Source organism: Rhopalosiphum maidis, chromosome 1 (genome assembly GCF_003676215.2).
Source record: "Rhopalosiphum maidis isolate BTI-1 chromosome 1, ASM367621v3, whole genome shotgun sequence".
Lineage (NCBI taxonomy): Eukaryota > Metazoa > Arthropoda > Insecta > Hemiptera > Aphididae > Rhopalosiphum > Rhopalosiphum maidis.
In genome coordinates, this window is record NC_040877.1 from 34,934,751 (window position 1) to 34,953,344 (window position 18,594).

General features: G+C 30.6%; 1 protein-coding gene across 2 annotated transcripts in view; it reads right to left on the bottom strand.

Moving 5' to 3' along the window:
• Window positions 1–18,594, bottom strand: part of LOC113557457 (GTPase-activating Rap/Ran-GAP domain-like protein 3) — a 285,169-nt gene that overhangs the window by 204,184 nt on the left and 62,391 nt on the right. Inside the window, exon 1 of one of the 2 annotated variants that reach the window (XM_026963011.1) lies at window positions 12,855–13,215. The exons of the other annotated variant lie outside the window; for it this stretch is intronic. Within the exon in view, the coding sequence (XP_026818812.1) occupies window positions 12,855–13,030 (176 nt within the window). The 5' untranslated portion in view covers window positions 13,031–13,215. Of the gene's footprint in view, window positions 1–12,854; window positions 13,216–18,594 lie in introns of those variants that run through there. 2 annotated transcript variants of the gene reach the window in all.

Sequence of the window (18,594 nt, forward strand, 5' to 3'; positions counted from 1 at the left end):
ATATTAAAATAATAAAGTAAACAATAAATATTGTCACTAATTAGTCGATACACGTTTTATAATGTCGTACATTATAATGGTTATGATAATCTACACGGTTTAGCGTATTACAAAAATAAACACTTTAAGCTTCCTCTCTCATATAAAATTAAATGTGATGTATCACATATGATATATATATATATATATATTTATCTTAGAACATTTAGTTAATAACTATTACAGTTCATCAATTACAGATAGTGAAAGATATAATAATATGAATTGAATATCTATAAGGTACAATAGTTACATTAAATATTCGGCGATTAAAATTATTTTAATTTAATTTAATCATGAGATAAGATCGGACTATGGAACAAACTGTTTGTTTAAAACAGCTGTAAGGAGCGTAATGAGGGGAGTAATTAATGAGAAAAGTTCTGATATAAATTTAGTTAATGGCTTATCAATAGCGTGGATACTGGGTAGTGGGATATTTTTGAAATCAGTAACGGAAGCATAAGACGCTTTGGGAAGGAAAGAGTGAGTTTGGGGATGAAGAGGAGTGAGTACTGGATTTGGATTCTGTAGTTTTGAATGATTAGTTAAGCGACTTTTGAGAAGAGCTTTAAAAATTTGACATCCCTTGTAGTTGGAAGTATGATTGCCCATGCAGAGGGTGCACTTGGCTGGACTGGATTTATCTTTGGTGCAAATTTCGGTGTGGTGGTCACCTCCACATTTAACACACCGTGAAGGATGGTGACAATAGTTTGAGGTGTAACCGTAGTTCTAACAGTTTCAACACTGAAGTGGACCACTCTTGGTTCTATAAGGTAGTTCGACTTTGATATTGGTGTGCAAAATTGAAGACAAGTTTAGAATTTCATTATTGTTGGTGTTGGGCTTAGCTCTACGAAAAACAGTGGACATGGGTGACCATTTTTGACGACGTTTGTGATTCGTCTGATGGAGTGACCTAACTCCGAGAGTGCGTCAGATATTTCGGAGACGAGTGTTGTGTGGTGCAAGTTTCTGATAATGTCCTTGTAAGGGCTATATGTTGGTGGCGTGAATGTATGAAAAAAGACACTGGTGTCTTTTAGATGACTCACGATTAAGTTAAACATTATGCGTCCATGCGGTCGAATAATCAGAAAAGAATACGTTGACTTATAAGAAAAACCGTTAGGGCCGGTGATTTGTACTAACGCATTTTCGAATTCAGAGTAGTTGGTGATGTTTTGAACATATATTGGCGGAGCCCTGATGTTGTCCTGTTGATGATGATCAGTAGATACGATGATTATATTAGAAGTATCACAAGAGACGTCGAGTTGGATATCATTGTCCCCTTCGTTAGCTAGGATAGCGAATTTATTTTGCGAAACAAATGACTTGGTTTTTTTTTTCTTTTTGGATAGGTGAATTTGGAGATGATGGCAGTGACCGTTTGTAATTAGAAATTTTTGGAGAGATGGTGTTAACCATATTGGAATGAAAACACGTTCAACGGAGTGAAACCCGTGAACTGTTGACTGTTTACATAACTAAAAACGCGATAACAGAGCGAACAATCGTACACGTGCGATCGTGTTGCAGGTCAACACCGAACTGCGCGTATGATATTGAAAGTTATTACGGCGGGTTATTAGTAAACATTAGAGAGCACCCGTTTGAAAAACTAAAAACCAGTGCACACAAAGTGAATGGTGCTTGAGAATAAAATTAAGAAACTTTTGCCACACAAAATATTACACCTATCACCCACAGGTATACAGTTATGCTATAATGAAATAGTTGATAAGTACACGTCGAGGGTTATATTATGAAATTGTTTATTCTCTAAAAATCAATCAATTGGTATGTCCTCTACCCTAACCCTCAATAATGCGACCTTAGAATCCACTTTAAGATAGTGTGATTATCATATTCCACCACTCATAATTACATAGCACCTAAGTTTATAATATTAAATAAATGATAAATGCGTAATATTCACGTTCGTTTTGCACGCAAGTCGCATTGTACTTGTTGGTCGTTTGAAACATTTAATTCACATCATTTTCAATTTCGACAAACAATTCTATAAATTGTATTTTTATGCACACGCGCGCACATTTCAATAGGATAAACGCGTCATTCGCGGTAAGCTATTCTTTTATACCGTGATAGTGGTCATTATATATAATAATATCACGCGAGTAGTTCAAAAGGATGAACCGCACGTGCCTGGTCTCTCCGTGTGTGTATACGCAGATAATAATATAATATACCAAATATATTATATATCATGAAGATCGCGCGGTAAAGTCTCTCAAGTATCATCACCACGTGCGCACCTCATAATAATATGATAGATACTACGCATTGTAATGTACGAGTATAAATTGTATTAATATATTATACGCAACCGACTAATGCAATGTATCTACTAATAAACTGATGATTTGTCGAATTTTCTCTTCTCGTCGCCGTTGCGGCTTATAAACTTAGTACAATTTTACCACTGCGTATAATAAGTTATAAAAGTTATTAATACTTACAATATAATATGTGCGCTTACACATTATGTGTTTACGTATATACAGGTCACATTACACGATTTCGACATGACCACACAACGTCGACTCTCGAGAGTATAACACCACGGCCTACCCTAGCTGTAATATATCAGGTCTTGTTCAAGTTTAGACGCGATCCACATAGTAGTAATACGAGATATTGAAAAAAAAAATAGTTTTATTATTTAACCTACCAGTTTAAACAAATTGCATAAGTAGGAAGTTTTAAATTTAAAAATATGCTGATATTATCAAATAGGGTTTAATTTAATAAGTACACCTAAATATATTATTATATGATTTTAGTGGTATATAGGTGTAATATTTAATCATGATAATGGGCTTTTTTCGGATATTCTTTGTTCTGAACCAAGTGTACCTAAGTGAAATATTTAATGTCGTGACAAAAATACATACGACACATAACTAATATTATTAATATAATATTCGTTCAGTACGAGATAGAAAACTGAATACCCTGTAACATCCTATATTATAGTAGTGTGGAATAAACACATATATTTATTTTAATTTTCTAAGCTAGATTGAGCGTCCCCACCCAACCTGAACTTCATGGCCGATTTAAAAACGATAATTTTCCACTATTATTACTGATAACATAAATTCGATTCAATCTGAATATATTTTATAAACTTTTAGTTCATTTTTCGAACCAAAAATACCAAGTTTAGTTTAGTTTCAAATAAAGTTTGAACAAAGTACAGTTTGTACTGTTTGTAGCATCGTCGCGTAAAAATATATTCATCAAACAACCGAATATTGGTATTCGAGTATTAAAGATGATAATATCATAAACTGATATTATGAATACTTAAATAGACATTATATATGGTAATTTAGGTTAGTGTCTTATTTTCTGCCATCCGCCCCTTTTTAATACTTTTGAGAACCACGAAAGACTCTCTCTAATATGGGTTCCAAAACCGTGTTAAATGATAAATAAAATAACTGAATTTTAATCAAAAGCTTAAAACTTCGATTGTTACATAGTAATATAGACCTCGGGAAATTTTTACTTAAATATAATTATCAATATACTAGAATTTACTACTTATAAATATTTTATTTATTTAAATATCACGCATAATACGATAACACTGCGATGATTCTAATTAGAAATAATTATAAATATTTCAAGTTTTCGGCGAACGTGTCAAACTTTAATTTAATTTATCAGTTGAACGCGTACCCCAAGGTTTATAGTTGTTAGTTTGTTACAACGTTTTCACATAAATATAATATTTACTCGTTTGCAATATAGTATGATATACCATTATGTTCGCGTGGGACAAGCGATAATGAAATATATTGCATCTTATGTATGCTCGCGGGTTTTAAAAGTTTTTGATTTATTCAGAAAAAGAAAATTTTCAAACCACGTTATTCTGCGTCCAGGGAGTATAAAAAAAAGGTGGGTCATAGGTACATAAGTTAACATAACTTATAAATAACCAGCTCATCGTCATTGTTGTGCGGACCGCCGCCGCCAGTTGGCGTGAACGACAAACGCGGAAAAACCGGGTCAACACATTTGTACAACACACCGTAGTAGTGGTATGAAGGAGGGAGGGGATCTGATCCTTTTTTTCCCTTAGGTTTTACTTTTTGCCCCGTTTTTACGGCTTTTTCTTGTGCTCAAAGTTATCTAAATTCAGCTTATACAAATATAATATAATACCGAGCAATGCAATATAATATAATTAATAATGCATAATATATACAATATACGTAATATACACACACAAATATATATATACACATAATAATATGCAGTCGGAAGAGGGGCATTTTCGCTCTGCAGAACTCCGTCGCCGAGTCACTACTTCCGCTTGGCCGTCTCGCGAGCGTCTCTCTCGCCGTGTCCGTTTCTCTCGCTCACCAAACACATAGCTCGTGTGCTTCGCCACGCAATATTATATCTCCACAGGACTTACGCCACAGGGACAAATAATCTCGTAAGCGATTCGACAGAAATAAATTCGCAATCTTTTCGCCCGTTCGTCCAAACAATTAGTAACCACGCCATGTTATATATAAACATATAATTATATATATATAGATTAAAATGCATCGTGTATATGAAAAAAATACTTCTCCTCAAAATGACACGAATAGGTACTGCGACATGATTTATGGACACTGAGATTTCTGTAAGTATATATATTTTTTCGGCGGCGTATTGTTACAATACGTATAATATTATACATATATATATATATATATATATATATATATATGTATTATTATGTATTTATGTGTGCGTCAAGCAATAGAATAAATCGAGCCGCTGAAAACATCGTTCGATTTATCTCGAAGTCTTATAGTTTATAATTTATAGTACGTACCTGATAAATATGTACACTGTACACATACATCATCCATTTGGCATATTATGCAAATCATGCGTCTATATACATTATACATACGATTATGTATAATTTATATATATGTATAACAATCGATTCTCGTTTTTTCGGGTTTCAAATTGTACGGCACACCTCATACGTATTTCATAATATATTAAGACTATAAGGGGTTGGACGTCGAAAAGAGAATTTATTCTTCGTATTTTTTGCCGTGTCCGAAATTCCAGTTTTAAACGAACAGCGCTCTACTAGAATAATAAAAATACTCGTCCGACATCGATTTTTCGGTTATTTTTTTCCCCTTTGTTTTGCCTCTGAAACGGAAAATTTGCTATGATGTTCGTTACACTGACTGCACCATCAGGTTTGGCACGTATGTGATTATTTCTGCTACCAATCAAACTCGAATTTTTCATCGGTGTTGCGGTTACACACTGCGACGGAAAGCATTTAATTTTGTTTTATTTTATTTTTTTCTTCTCTCGATATTAACTTTTTATATTACTTTTTACTCGATGATACACTGCGTCAATGCATCACCGTGTCAAATACTCGTATATGAAGTCAGTGGAAGCGCTCAATAATACGTAGTGCACTATAAGACGTTATATTTTTATAAATTAGTCGAAATTATTATCGATTCTAAGATCACGATACAATAATCAGAGCCCATCATCTCGTACGTTAGGGCAATAAGTTGCGATTTTACGGAATCTAATATACTGTCACCACCACCATATAAATATATAATCATATGATTATGCGCATCGGCCGTGTTCGCGTGATATATAATAGGTAATATCGGTGCACAGCATGTACGCAGTACATGACAAATCGACGTGACGTGCGGCATTTTACTCTCTATGGCGTCTTCGGCGCGTGCATCATTATAATATTATATTTGAGTCTACCCGCGGGCTGCTGTAGCGACGGAATAATAATAGAATTATAATAATGCTGCTTTTATTTCGCGTCTCCGAATATAAAGGGGCGATAGGTACACGGAACTCTGCGGGAAAACACATTATTATATTAATATTTCGACATTCCTTATTAGCCACATATTTACTACCGCCATCGTTAATATACAATTTGTAATATTAAACGCGGTGAAAAAACCGTTTATTTATTTCATTTTGGCTGAAGACATTATTATTTTTTTTTTCTTTGACTATAAACGTTCCTCTAAATATTGTGATACGTATATAAAAACCTCGTAACAATATAGTATATATTGTGAGCATCGCGGGCAGGGTGAATCGTTTTTAAAAACCGACTTGAATATTCTCGAAAAATGCAAGCTCTAATGTCCGCCATTGAAGTAAAACGTTTATAAACTATATAATATTATATCATATCATATTATATAAGTAGCAGGTTTGTATATACGCGATACACACTGTCGCACAATAAAACAATGAAATACGTAGGGTATCGTTCAGCGACGTGTCCTTCTTTTAGGGCATAGAATTAGCGGTAATTAATCTTAGCGAATGAGTATTATATACAACTGTGGTATACGAAGGTACTGCACATCACTGTATTAATATGTAAGACTTAATGATATACTCGTGCCTCTGTCCTTAGCATAATATTCCAACTTTCAAAATAATCCTTATACAGTAAGGTATACCATAGTCCAAAGGTACTATTATGTAACGGTATACGTATATTTTACTTAGAATATCAAATTATTGCTTGATGGGCTAAGTGTATGTTTAGTCAAAGTTCATCGTGATGACATTGTGGTATGAATCTCACAGTGATTGATTTAATTTATGTACAAAATACATGATATAACATTGCATCATTTATAAAAATAACAATATAATTACTTATTCGTTATAAAATATAACTCGTTTTCTATATCCAAAAAATATTATCACTGATATATTCAACTAATTCTCACGTACAGTTAACGACAATCGTCTTTTTTTTTCTATAATTTATTGATATAATTACTGAAATTTCTGGTGAGAATCGGGTTAAAATAAATGAACAATAAAAAAAATGTATTTAAATTGTAAACATTATGGTAACAGCTAAAAAATGCATTTTTTAATATACTTCACAACAGTAAGCAGAGTAAGATAATTCGTCTTTACAATAAATATATTACGAAGACTTTTTAATAAGAGCATGTAATATACTAAATTAAATTTATAATTGAATTACCATCAAAATATAATAAAATTATATTTTCTAATCTACAGTAATTGTTTTCAGAAATCAAAAGTTTAACTCAACTAATTTGTTTTTATTATCATCAAATTATTTTTAACCTAAATTTAAATTGAATTTTAATACGTTTAAGCTAAGAACCTTTTTAATTATGATTGAGTTGAATTAAAATTATTGTTATCAACACTTATGGTGGATTTACATAGGCGCTTGAAAGGGTCTACATTTAAAATTTAGGAAATAACTAAGTTATATGAAGTTACCTATGTAAGTTATACAATTGTAAATTTAGATGTAATAAACTATTAAGTTGCGTATTATGTTCTATTTTACAGTTAGAATAATTATAATAATTACACACGGGACGGAAAGCGATTATCATAATAATGTAAACAATAATAGCGGTTTGTTGAAATAATAATATATTCACGACGATATTCGTTACCATCGACTGCAAAACTTATTGTTTGTCGACTTATAAGCAATTTTTTTTTTTTTTTGATCGACGAACTGATTATAACAATATCATTAAATAAATTATTTAAATATTATACACACATAAAATAAAAATTTTCCGACCAAAGATTCGACCAATTAGACGACAATACATTGATGTATAAACCAAATCATACTAAGTATTTTAAAAAGATCTATTATATAAAACATCGTCAAAGATTTAACTTTTACATGACGTGAAAATATAGCATACTATTTTATTATACGAGTATTATTCATGGGACTAACTAGTTAAAATCCATCAAACGGTAATTTACTGAGGTATTAAATTCGACAGTAGTACCTACCTATGTTTAAATGAACATTTATACCAGCGCGGTACGTTCGTGATGGTGGCTTATTGTTAATGCGACATGTACCCTGAATATAGCACCCAATCATACAACTTGTAGTATCGTTTACAATATTAAATTTTATATTACATATTTTAATACGTATAAGTGCTCTTACTCTCTTTACAATATTTATCATATAGGGTTATTTTCCATTTCCTTTTATCTAGAACCTGTAGAGTTCTAAGAAACATAATATATATGGATAATTAAAATGTAATCGAAAAGTAATGATCGCATTACACACGTCCCTACTGCCTATATTAACTATTTTATAATAATTATAGATGTGGTAAAATACAACACTACCTATGTAATGCTGCGATCGGAATTGGAAAGCGGGGGTACTGGAGACAGAATGGACCTCGGTGATGTTTCATATTATTAAATAAATCATTGGAAAAATATTTGCAAAAGAGAAATCAATACAAATCGTATTAATATCGATTAATATCCAAATCGAAAAATATGAACAAATTATAAAAAACAATATTATAGTTCTGACAAAATATAATATTGTGGTATCGTTTCTTCTAGAAATAAATAGAAATATAAGAGACCCATATTTTAAGGTTTGAGCGTGTTTTTATATAATACGTGAGATATTGCTCGCGTCGGTCTTCTATAAGAAACATCACAGTAAAAACACTATCTTTTTTTTCTGCCTGAACATAATTTGAACCCTTCAAACGATAATAAAAATACGGTAATCGTAATTCGTATGTATATAATTCAATTATGTATACTACAGATTGTCATTTTTATTTTTTTATTTTTGGTAGAGAAACCGCGAACTGGACTGCTTCAAACGAGCATTGCGAATTCGCACGCTGTTACCAGTTATTCAAACTAATTCAATATTTTCCACTTCTCGAGTCGTGTCTTGAGGTATAAATAATATAATAAATACTGGGCAATTGTAAAATTGTGTTTATAAAATTTTCATCGTTTGTATATATATTATAATTTTATTTTTTTTCAAGTCTGTTCTTAGTACTGCAATGTTAGGTATTGTACATATCCTTCATGAACAAAATTACAAAATTATACTGATATGTCACCATATCAAAATGATAAATACGAAACGAAAAATTCTTTGTTCATTGGTTTGTAAATTATTATCTATAATAATATTATAAAAACTTTCATTAACACAGGTTGGGTTTCAGACCAAAAGCAAATAGGTACTTCTCTTTTAGAGAACAAAATAGATTAATAATAATGTACAAGTATATAATAAATAATCGAAATAACAATACTCACGGATTTCCTAACAAAGAAACATCTTCAAACTATTCGAATTCATATTAAGAAACATTACTCGACAGTCAAATATAATATAATGTATATTATATTTTATGTATAGATATACATACATTTTCAATACTTTTAACAAAATAAGCTCATTTTTTTCAAAAATCAAAGTTACGTTTGGTATTCTTAAATTCCGTGAATAAATCTTCTACTATATTACACATAATATCAATATATGAAATCATATTTTAGACTAATAGACTATTATAGTTGAATTCACAATACTTAACACCGAATATAAAAACCAAATAAAATATACTTAGCAATAAATTTGAATTTGTTATTATTGAACAATGACCTCAGAGTAATTACAGAATCATTAGTTTCGGCAATAATAATAAAAATATAGTATATAGTATGTACATTTGATTAACAAATTATATTCAGATTCTGATTAAAAGTCGGTGGCTCTTTGGGGAGACTCAACTACAAACAATTTACGTTCTAGATAATATGATGTAGGAATGTGTATATGTGTACAAATTATATGGATTAAAATATTTGGTTTCAAATTATTACCGAACACCATTTGGTTTATAAAGATTCGATTTCGATTTCGATTTTAATTGGCTATTTGGTATACGGACGAAAAATAATTTCGAATAATATTTCACCGAATATATAGGTAGATACAAGTATAACATCACAATGTAAGATAGATATTATTTTAATATTTTTGGTCGAGAGTTTAATTCGGTGATGAGATATTACGTAATGTAAGGGTTGTACACATTTTATATTATGTATTTGTATTTGGTATACATATATATTATTTTTTATACGTTCAATATTAAGTGATATTGATAAAGTTAGAGAAAAACATAACAGATATAATGATTTATTACGTTACAAAATAACTACTGTATCATTTTTTTATATTTATCTTGGTACTTACATGTTATACAATAAACGTAAATTACATTATATTATTGGTACAATTTTTCCAGAGAATGAAAACAAAATAATAGAATAATTTATATATATTTTTTATATTATATTACATAATACAGTTCTTAAGTTGTATTGAGAGTTTTAATTTTCTTATTTTCGAAAAATTAATTTTATTTTATTTTGAGAAAGACAGACATTAAACTTGTGTTTATTTCAACTTTGATTTACTGGATGAGATAAATTAAGAGGACATAACATAATATGTTATATATAAAATTATACACACGTTCGTGTTAATGCATTTTAAATTTCTTTATGTTTTATTTATACATCACTGCTTTTAAGTAGGTACTTACATTAGTTCCATGTTTCAGGAACTCAACTAAACATTTCAAAACTTAAATTAGTTTATGCTTCACATTTAGTTTTAGATAAAATTATGACGACCATAGAAGTGATATGGAACAACACTCATTTGACCACCAAAACAATTGTAATGCGTATAGAGTAGGTATTAAAACAACATCCATAAACATATTATTATAACTTTGTACCTTAGTTGTGGGGAAATCTGAAAATGCGGCGTAGCATTACGACGAGCTTATTTTTGTAAGCCGTTGAGACAATACTCGGTGGTTGGACGTCAAAAGTGCAAGGTCGGAAAGTATTTCGAAATATTTCAAACGCGAGTTTTGGAAACTTATAATGTTATGCGTGCAAGATAAATTCGAGTAGCGACATTTAAATCGTGAAGCTGTAAACGTATATTCCGCATTATAAAAATGAAAGTATTGTAATGAAGTTATCATGATATTTTCATGTTTTTCACCCTCCCCTCCATACGTAAATTTCAAATTTTCAATATTAAAATAAGAAAAAAGAATGACTTATACAATAATAGTCTTAAACCGAACGTGTCAAAATGCGTTTTTTGTTGGGAATTTCATACACACCATTATAATTACGAATGCAATAAATTATTATAAGCTTATTATAGTGACATTTTAAAGTTTATTGTATATTTTACACTAAATTGTAAACATTATAATAAAATAAAACTGAAGGAAATATTATTATGTTGGAATTTCTATTTAAAAAAATTATATGAGGAGGTTTGAAGTGTGTTATTTGAAAACAAAAGACGTCCTTAGAATCTTTTTTTCGAGTACTGTAGATATAAATATATAATTTTATAATATTATATAATTTATTGTTAATACTGCGTTGTCGATGTCTGAGACAGAGTTATATCACTATCAAATAAAATATAAACAAGAAGAAATCGCCCACACAGTAGGTACGCGGTATTTCTAAAAAACGACGTTCATACAGAATTTGTCATCGCGTTCAATAGTACTAAATTATTTCACCGAATTGGCCTTTTCATGCGTGTAAAAACTTTTTTTTTCTAATTTATCATTATTGTTTTAATCAAATCCATAGTTAGTTGTAACTTACGGTGGGTGTCCGTAAATCCTGTTTCGAAAATATATTTATATAGGTATATAGTATACTCTCGAGCGATCATAGGATTTATTGTGTTTGAATTTTGTAAGCGGTGATTAGCTGTCTTTGTCCGTCACGCGCGTGACACAGGAATTTGCTCGTAATTCCATTTTCCTATGTGATCCGTTCGATCTGGTGATGTGAATAATAAATTCAGAAAACAGATTACAATTTTCCGTGAATTTCCAACTCCAATTTCATTTTCCCATCTGCTGTCATTTTTTGTATGAGTTCTTAAAAACTTAAATATTAAGATTTGTACACTTTGAATTGTTTTATGTGATAAGATAATATCATAAACGCGGCAAACTAAATTTTGACTTAATCTCTGTGCGCCATTCTTCTAGAACCCTCGAACTCTTATGATGGAAAATATCGTATTTGAGTCAATTCGTGATTCAAGGTCGGTCTCGGAGTTAACAAATATCAAAATTAGTATATTTTAGATGACACTAAATATTAATTTGTTGACAGCTCACCGTTGGTTATCAAAAACATACTACCCACCTGCAGCTGTAGGATTAATTCTATTATGTGATGTCACCACACTGCTCGCTAGTGTATAATCATTCCCGTTGTTCGATTTCTATGGACTCTCAATTATAGAGGTTGTTATAATTTTTATAATTGTAATTTATTATTAACTTATAATGCAATATAATAAATAATTTATTTATTATACCCATGTTATATACTCTAGCTAGTGAACCATAAAATATTATACGAAAACCGTAAAATATGAATTTGGATACTAAAATGTATGAAGACTATAAGATATAAGTGCAGTATTAAATATATAAAATTATGTTTTAACGCTAAACTATGTTAAAAAATATTTTTTTATTAAAATAGTACAATGTATCTGTCATTTATAATTAAATTTCCATTCGTAAATAATATCGTGCTTTTTGTAAACTACTTTAGTAATTCAATATTATAATCTAAAAATTCTCAATAACATATTATTTTACGATAGTTTTGTATTATAAATATATCTGTTGAGTTCAGCAAAACAGGACTTTTTAATGCAATATCATATGGAATTATTCTAGTTTAAAATAATTTATACTTGTAAAAGTGTCACGTTGTTCATATATACACTAAAATTGGCCGTTTCGGAAAACATGTACCAATAGTTTATTTTTTATCTAGAAAAGTATACACGCTTATCTAATACTTACCCTGTCCACGGTAATACTTTGCCCGAACTCTCGAAACTCGAGCTCCTCACGTCGTACTTGTGGCCCTTAAACCCGATCTGGTTGTGCAGGTCCACGCCAAGTCGCTTCATCGGTCCATCAGATCCGACGGCGGGTCTGATGTTCCTCTGCAGGTGTAGTCTGCCGGTGGATTTCATCGAATGGCCGACAACTCAACGTTTTTCATTCTCTCGCACAAACGGGGGACGGATAGACATATCGAAAAAGTGTTAAAAAAAAACGGGGCAGTGAGTTCAAACGTTCGAAAACGACAAAGTCTATGACTATGTCATAATATTTCGTGATAATAGTTATTTTTTAGATTATTATAGTATTTGACGACGGCGGCCAACGGCGGTGGTGAAGCGATGAGCGCTGTGCTACGTGCACCGGGCGAGATCGAGTTCGGCAAAAGCCGGTCGCGATACTGAACCCGACGGCGCGGAACACTTGTTGTGAACGCCGGCGGCAGGCGACGCGCTTGCGTTTCACACGCGAATTAGTCGTGTAGCTGTCGTTGCCTCAGCCTCCGCCGACGCCGCCGCCGTCGTCATCGTCGGGACCGAATTTTTATTATTTTTTTCGCGACCGGGTCAGATGTCTTCAACTCCTCACCTCTCAGCCGATGGATCTTGTCCGATACACTTGTACGCACCCCGTGTACTGTATTCCACAGCGGTCAAGGTTTATTATAAAGCAAATTACGGTTTTCCCTCATTTTACGACCGTAGACATTATACCGAGTCGTCCGAGTTTCGCGTCGCAAATAGTTCTGCGTCCAGTATAATAATATTAATATAATATAGGTACGTATGTGGTCCACGACGGTTCTGACAATGCAAAATTTGGACGTTTGGGCAATACATTAATATGACGTGAAGCAGAATAGTGTTAGGGTTTTCGCGTCGAAAAACATGTGACATATAATAATACGATACACACGAAACATGATGTGACGTGAACCGAACTCTATATAACATATCGGAATATGTTCAAATGAAAGTTATTTCCTTGAAAATAATGATGCAATAATAATATAACATCGAATCGAGGATCGGGAATATCCACTGTCGAGAGGAAAAACGAACTAAGCGTCGTTAAATATTACAATATTATTATTTAGGCTTGACTGCTTGAAAATCGAGTGGAGAGTACTGGCGGCAGTCATATTAGCACACTAAACAGACAATATTAAAAAAAAAAATTACATTTAAAATAGCAAATAAGACTTTTTATCGGATACATATTACTCTGGTGCGTGCTATTTTTCTCACGAAATGTCTTGTTTGTGTAATAATATTGTTAGTACCGAATAAAATCACTGGCTCGGACTATTTGCAGTATTTAGATTTTCCGCAGGTTTTATAACCCTCCCCACAGCAATGCACTATTGCATTAATGGCTTTAATAAATAACGATAAGCGATCAATTTTGATCCCGGGAAATAAACGTTGTGTCTACAAGTAGATAGGTACTTCTGAAATTTAAATTTTATAACATGAATGTTAGAATAACGGCCTTAATTAATATTTTACAGTGAACTGAGTAAAATATATTCACACGAAGGGAAAAACCGAATAAAAATAAAAGCATGTTGAATTGTTTTTAATCTCGCTACAGTCGAGAAAATCACTCGAAAATAAACTCATCAGATAAAATATATATGCTGCAGTATTCTATCGTTCCATTAACGGTGTTCAAGACGATTTAAAGTAACGTGTATCCATACAGTATATATATATATATATATAAATGGATACACTGCCTATCAACCAGGCATGTAAAAACACACGAAAAACGACTTGTATCCTACACGCATTACTCGCGGACTTTGGGTTACCGTACTCAATTCGAGACACGGTCGACAAACGATGAGCTAGCTAGTACTCTCGCCTTGCCGTTCCAGTGGACCGTGCCGAAATGGACCTACCCTGATGGAGATATTTACGACGACAAAATAGATGCGACCTTTGTAATATAGCATCTACAGCTCCACAACTATTGCGTCGTCGTCGGTACCCTTTTGAAGACTACGCAGTCACAATCACGGTTGGTGACCGAAAATAAAAGGAAGTAAAAGGTAAAATAATGTTTGATAGTTATGAAATAGAGTTGTAAGTTTAACAGGATTAATTTTAATTTTTGTTAATTCATATAGTTTGTCCAGAAAGAATTACATGCAGGTTTTGGTAAAATCGTTTTGATATGATTAAAATATATTACACACATACAAAATTCTATATTTTAGTTTATACAGCCCGACACCTATGCAATATTAAATGATAAAAAAAGTTTTATTTTTATTTTATATTTTCGTTTTATTAAATATTATTAAGTAATAATTACATATTTTTTTAAATAATATTTTAGATTCTATAAGCGGAGCGATACATTCATACGTTTATTAAATTCACAATAATTTGCGTTATTTTTTTAAAATGTTGTTGTTTTATGTTCAAAGACACTTTTTTAGTAGAAAAAAAGCTTTAATCATCTACTTTGAGGGAGGATAATGGTAGAAAGTTGGATTTAGTTCGTATATTGGCGTATGTCAAAAATAGACATTTCTGAGTATTTTTCTAAATTATTCGAAGAAAAGTAATACGAATAATTTTCATACATTTATGTTTAATATTTTTATTAAAATAAAAGTTCGAGGTAACAAATTGGTTAATAAAGTTGAGATCGTCTTCTTCAGATTCATTTTTATTGAATAAAATTATACTATAATATCATAGAATTAAAATTATTAAACACACCTATTACAGTAACGTATCTTCTTAATGAAGAGTACACTCGACACCTACTACACAAAGGTTATTTAAAAATTTAATTTTGCATTTTATATTTTTAAATGCATAGATACATACTTTCTTATTTTAGTACTTACTACGCTTTGTATACAATTATTTAACAAATATTAGCTTATTTAGTGCATTAACTACATTGCCCTTGTTTCAAATAATAATACAGATTACCGTTGTATATCTAAGTCTTATAATATGCTTATTCACTATTATAATATAACCTATTACTTAAGTGAATAGTTGGGAAATTCTGCAATTGAAGCATTAGAAAATGTTGGTCTGACATTATTGCCTTTATGAGATTATTTCAATGTGTAAGTCATCGATCATTAATCTGATTAATTTACATATCCGATTTGCTATTGATTAATATGGACACCAATGTAAGCTAGCACACGTTTAAAGGCCACTAGGCCGTTTTTTATATTGTAACATTTGAACGGCCCCGCGGCCCTATGATAACACTCTCTGCGTTATTGCGTGGCTAATATATTATGTATATTCAAAAACCATGTACAGGGGCACATAATATACGCGCGCGTTTAAATGTTATACTTATTTATACACCAAAAAAGCGCGTGTAGACAAACGATTTTTGTGGAGGATAAAAAACAAAAAAGTAATGAAAAGTTTTACAATAATACCTGGTGGTTGTTAACCGTTATCGATGTATGGGATATCGACGAACGATTTGGTATTCAAAAAACGAAACGAAAGACAATATAAAAAAAAAAAATATATATAAAACAATGTACCTATATAAAACGTGCGTTATAATGTATATTCGCGTTTCTTCCGTTATCCATACATAATGTATACGATATAATCAACAAAAAAAGGAACAAATACAAATTTTGTTGTTTTTGATACCAGTAGATACGAGTAAGGGTGTATACAACACCTTCTACATTACGATATTGTTTTATTTTTTAACGCCACTGAAACTATTTTTTTGAGTTTCACGTTCGTATCCAAATAGTATATGTTATTAAGATATTCTGCGTATGATTTTAAATCTACTGGTCGGTCTAAGGGTTGTAAAGTAAAAATTTAAATTTTAGTCTTTGATGATATTCTTTTTCAGAGTATAATTAATATGTTCACGAACGTTTAGAACCGTTTTTGTGTTGATGTTTTCTTTTTTCCTAGATGTCGACTTTTCGTAAAGACCTTAATCACAAGGATACATCTTTTTGTTCGGAACTTAAACCCAACGAAAGATAATATTTTTTTTCTTTGTTTGACGCATATATTGTTCCTAAGATTTCATGGTTGTAATAGCTTGTAATCATAAGCAGGAGATTTTAGTATTCTAAAGGTATATAACAATGCATCGTACTCATAGTGTACGCAGTAGTGTTATTGTTATCACCATGAAAGAAAAATCATATAATAATCAAATTGTTATTATTTAAGTTTCTAATTTACGAATACAGATGTATTTACACCATGAACATTTTATTTTCGAGCTTTTTTTGACCACCAAAAAATGTATCATTATAGATATGCGATGGTCTTACAATTTTAATATTTTATACGTCATTTTATTAGTGTTTAATTATAAAAGTTGTTAAAATAACGAGTAAAATGATAATCGATATTAATTCGAGATGCTTTTAAATCGATATTTAAGCGTGTTTGGCTTAATTGTAATCTGTGTTAGTTATAAAATACAATAACTACAGCAATAATAATAAAATATTTTAATCAGTTAAAATTAATTCACTTGTTTCCTTCGGGACTTGTAAATTGTAAATTTAGTTCCCTAATATCACAAAATATTAAACAAAACAACCATAAAACGTCATCACATTATTAGTTTTATTACGACCGTTATAATATAAGTTAGACTTTTTTTTTTTGTATAGCGTAAGTGCACATAATAATTTAGCATCAGTACCTATACACACATTTAACAGTTGATAGCTAGTAGTTTGTTACCTTCGTTAATCATGATTTCTTTTACGGTCATTGTAACTCCGTAGGTACTAAGTGAATTGGAGTTTTAATTAAATATTTATCGTAACTACACAACGTCCGTATTATAATATAGCATTATTATGCATATACTATTCTATAACCATTTATTATAATATTTTTATTATAATTATAACGTTGCAATTGTACAAAACGAAAAAGATTCAAAAGACTCGTTGATAAAAAAAAAAAAAAAAATCTGGTAATAAATAATAGATAATATAGTGATATAACTATTGTTGTATAAGTACTATTATTATAGCCACTATAAGATATTATAATATTACAATGTAATATATAAGGTGTTTCTTTTATCAAACAACACTTATTACTTCAAAATCTATCAAAATTTTTGAAATTATTTTTTACACAACTTATTTTTTGAAATATAAAAAAAAAATAAAAAAATACTGTTTTATTTCGGTAAAAGAACCGAAATCAAATGTATCTTGTATATAATCGAGTTAGTTTATTCTATAACATAGAGTATTAGAGTCTACATAATAATAAACTTTTCCTAAAAGATATGACTGTTAAAAATACCACTAGTTATGTAAATCATAAAAATCTTTCAATGTTAATAAACATTATTTGCGATTAACAGAAAACCTCTGCTTAGAAAAATTCAACGACTAACAAATTGCATAATATTATACTCAGGACTGCAACAATTTGTAACAGCTGTGACAAGACTTAATATTTAATCTCATATGTTATTAGAAGTGCAACTATAGAGTTATCGCAGTTACGCGTATTAATTATACCACAAAATAAGTTTTGAATTTACCAACCAACCAACGCTTTAATATTATTGTTAAGTATGATAATAATAATATATAACATGTATAGTATAATACAGTAATAACTATAGAGTTATATATTATTTAGATTGAGAATAACACTAACGTACACCACAGTCGAGATAACTTACTGTACCT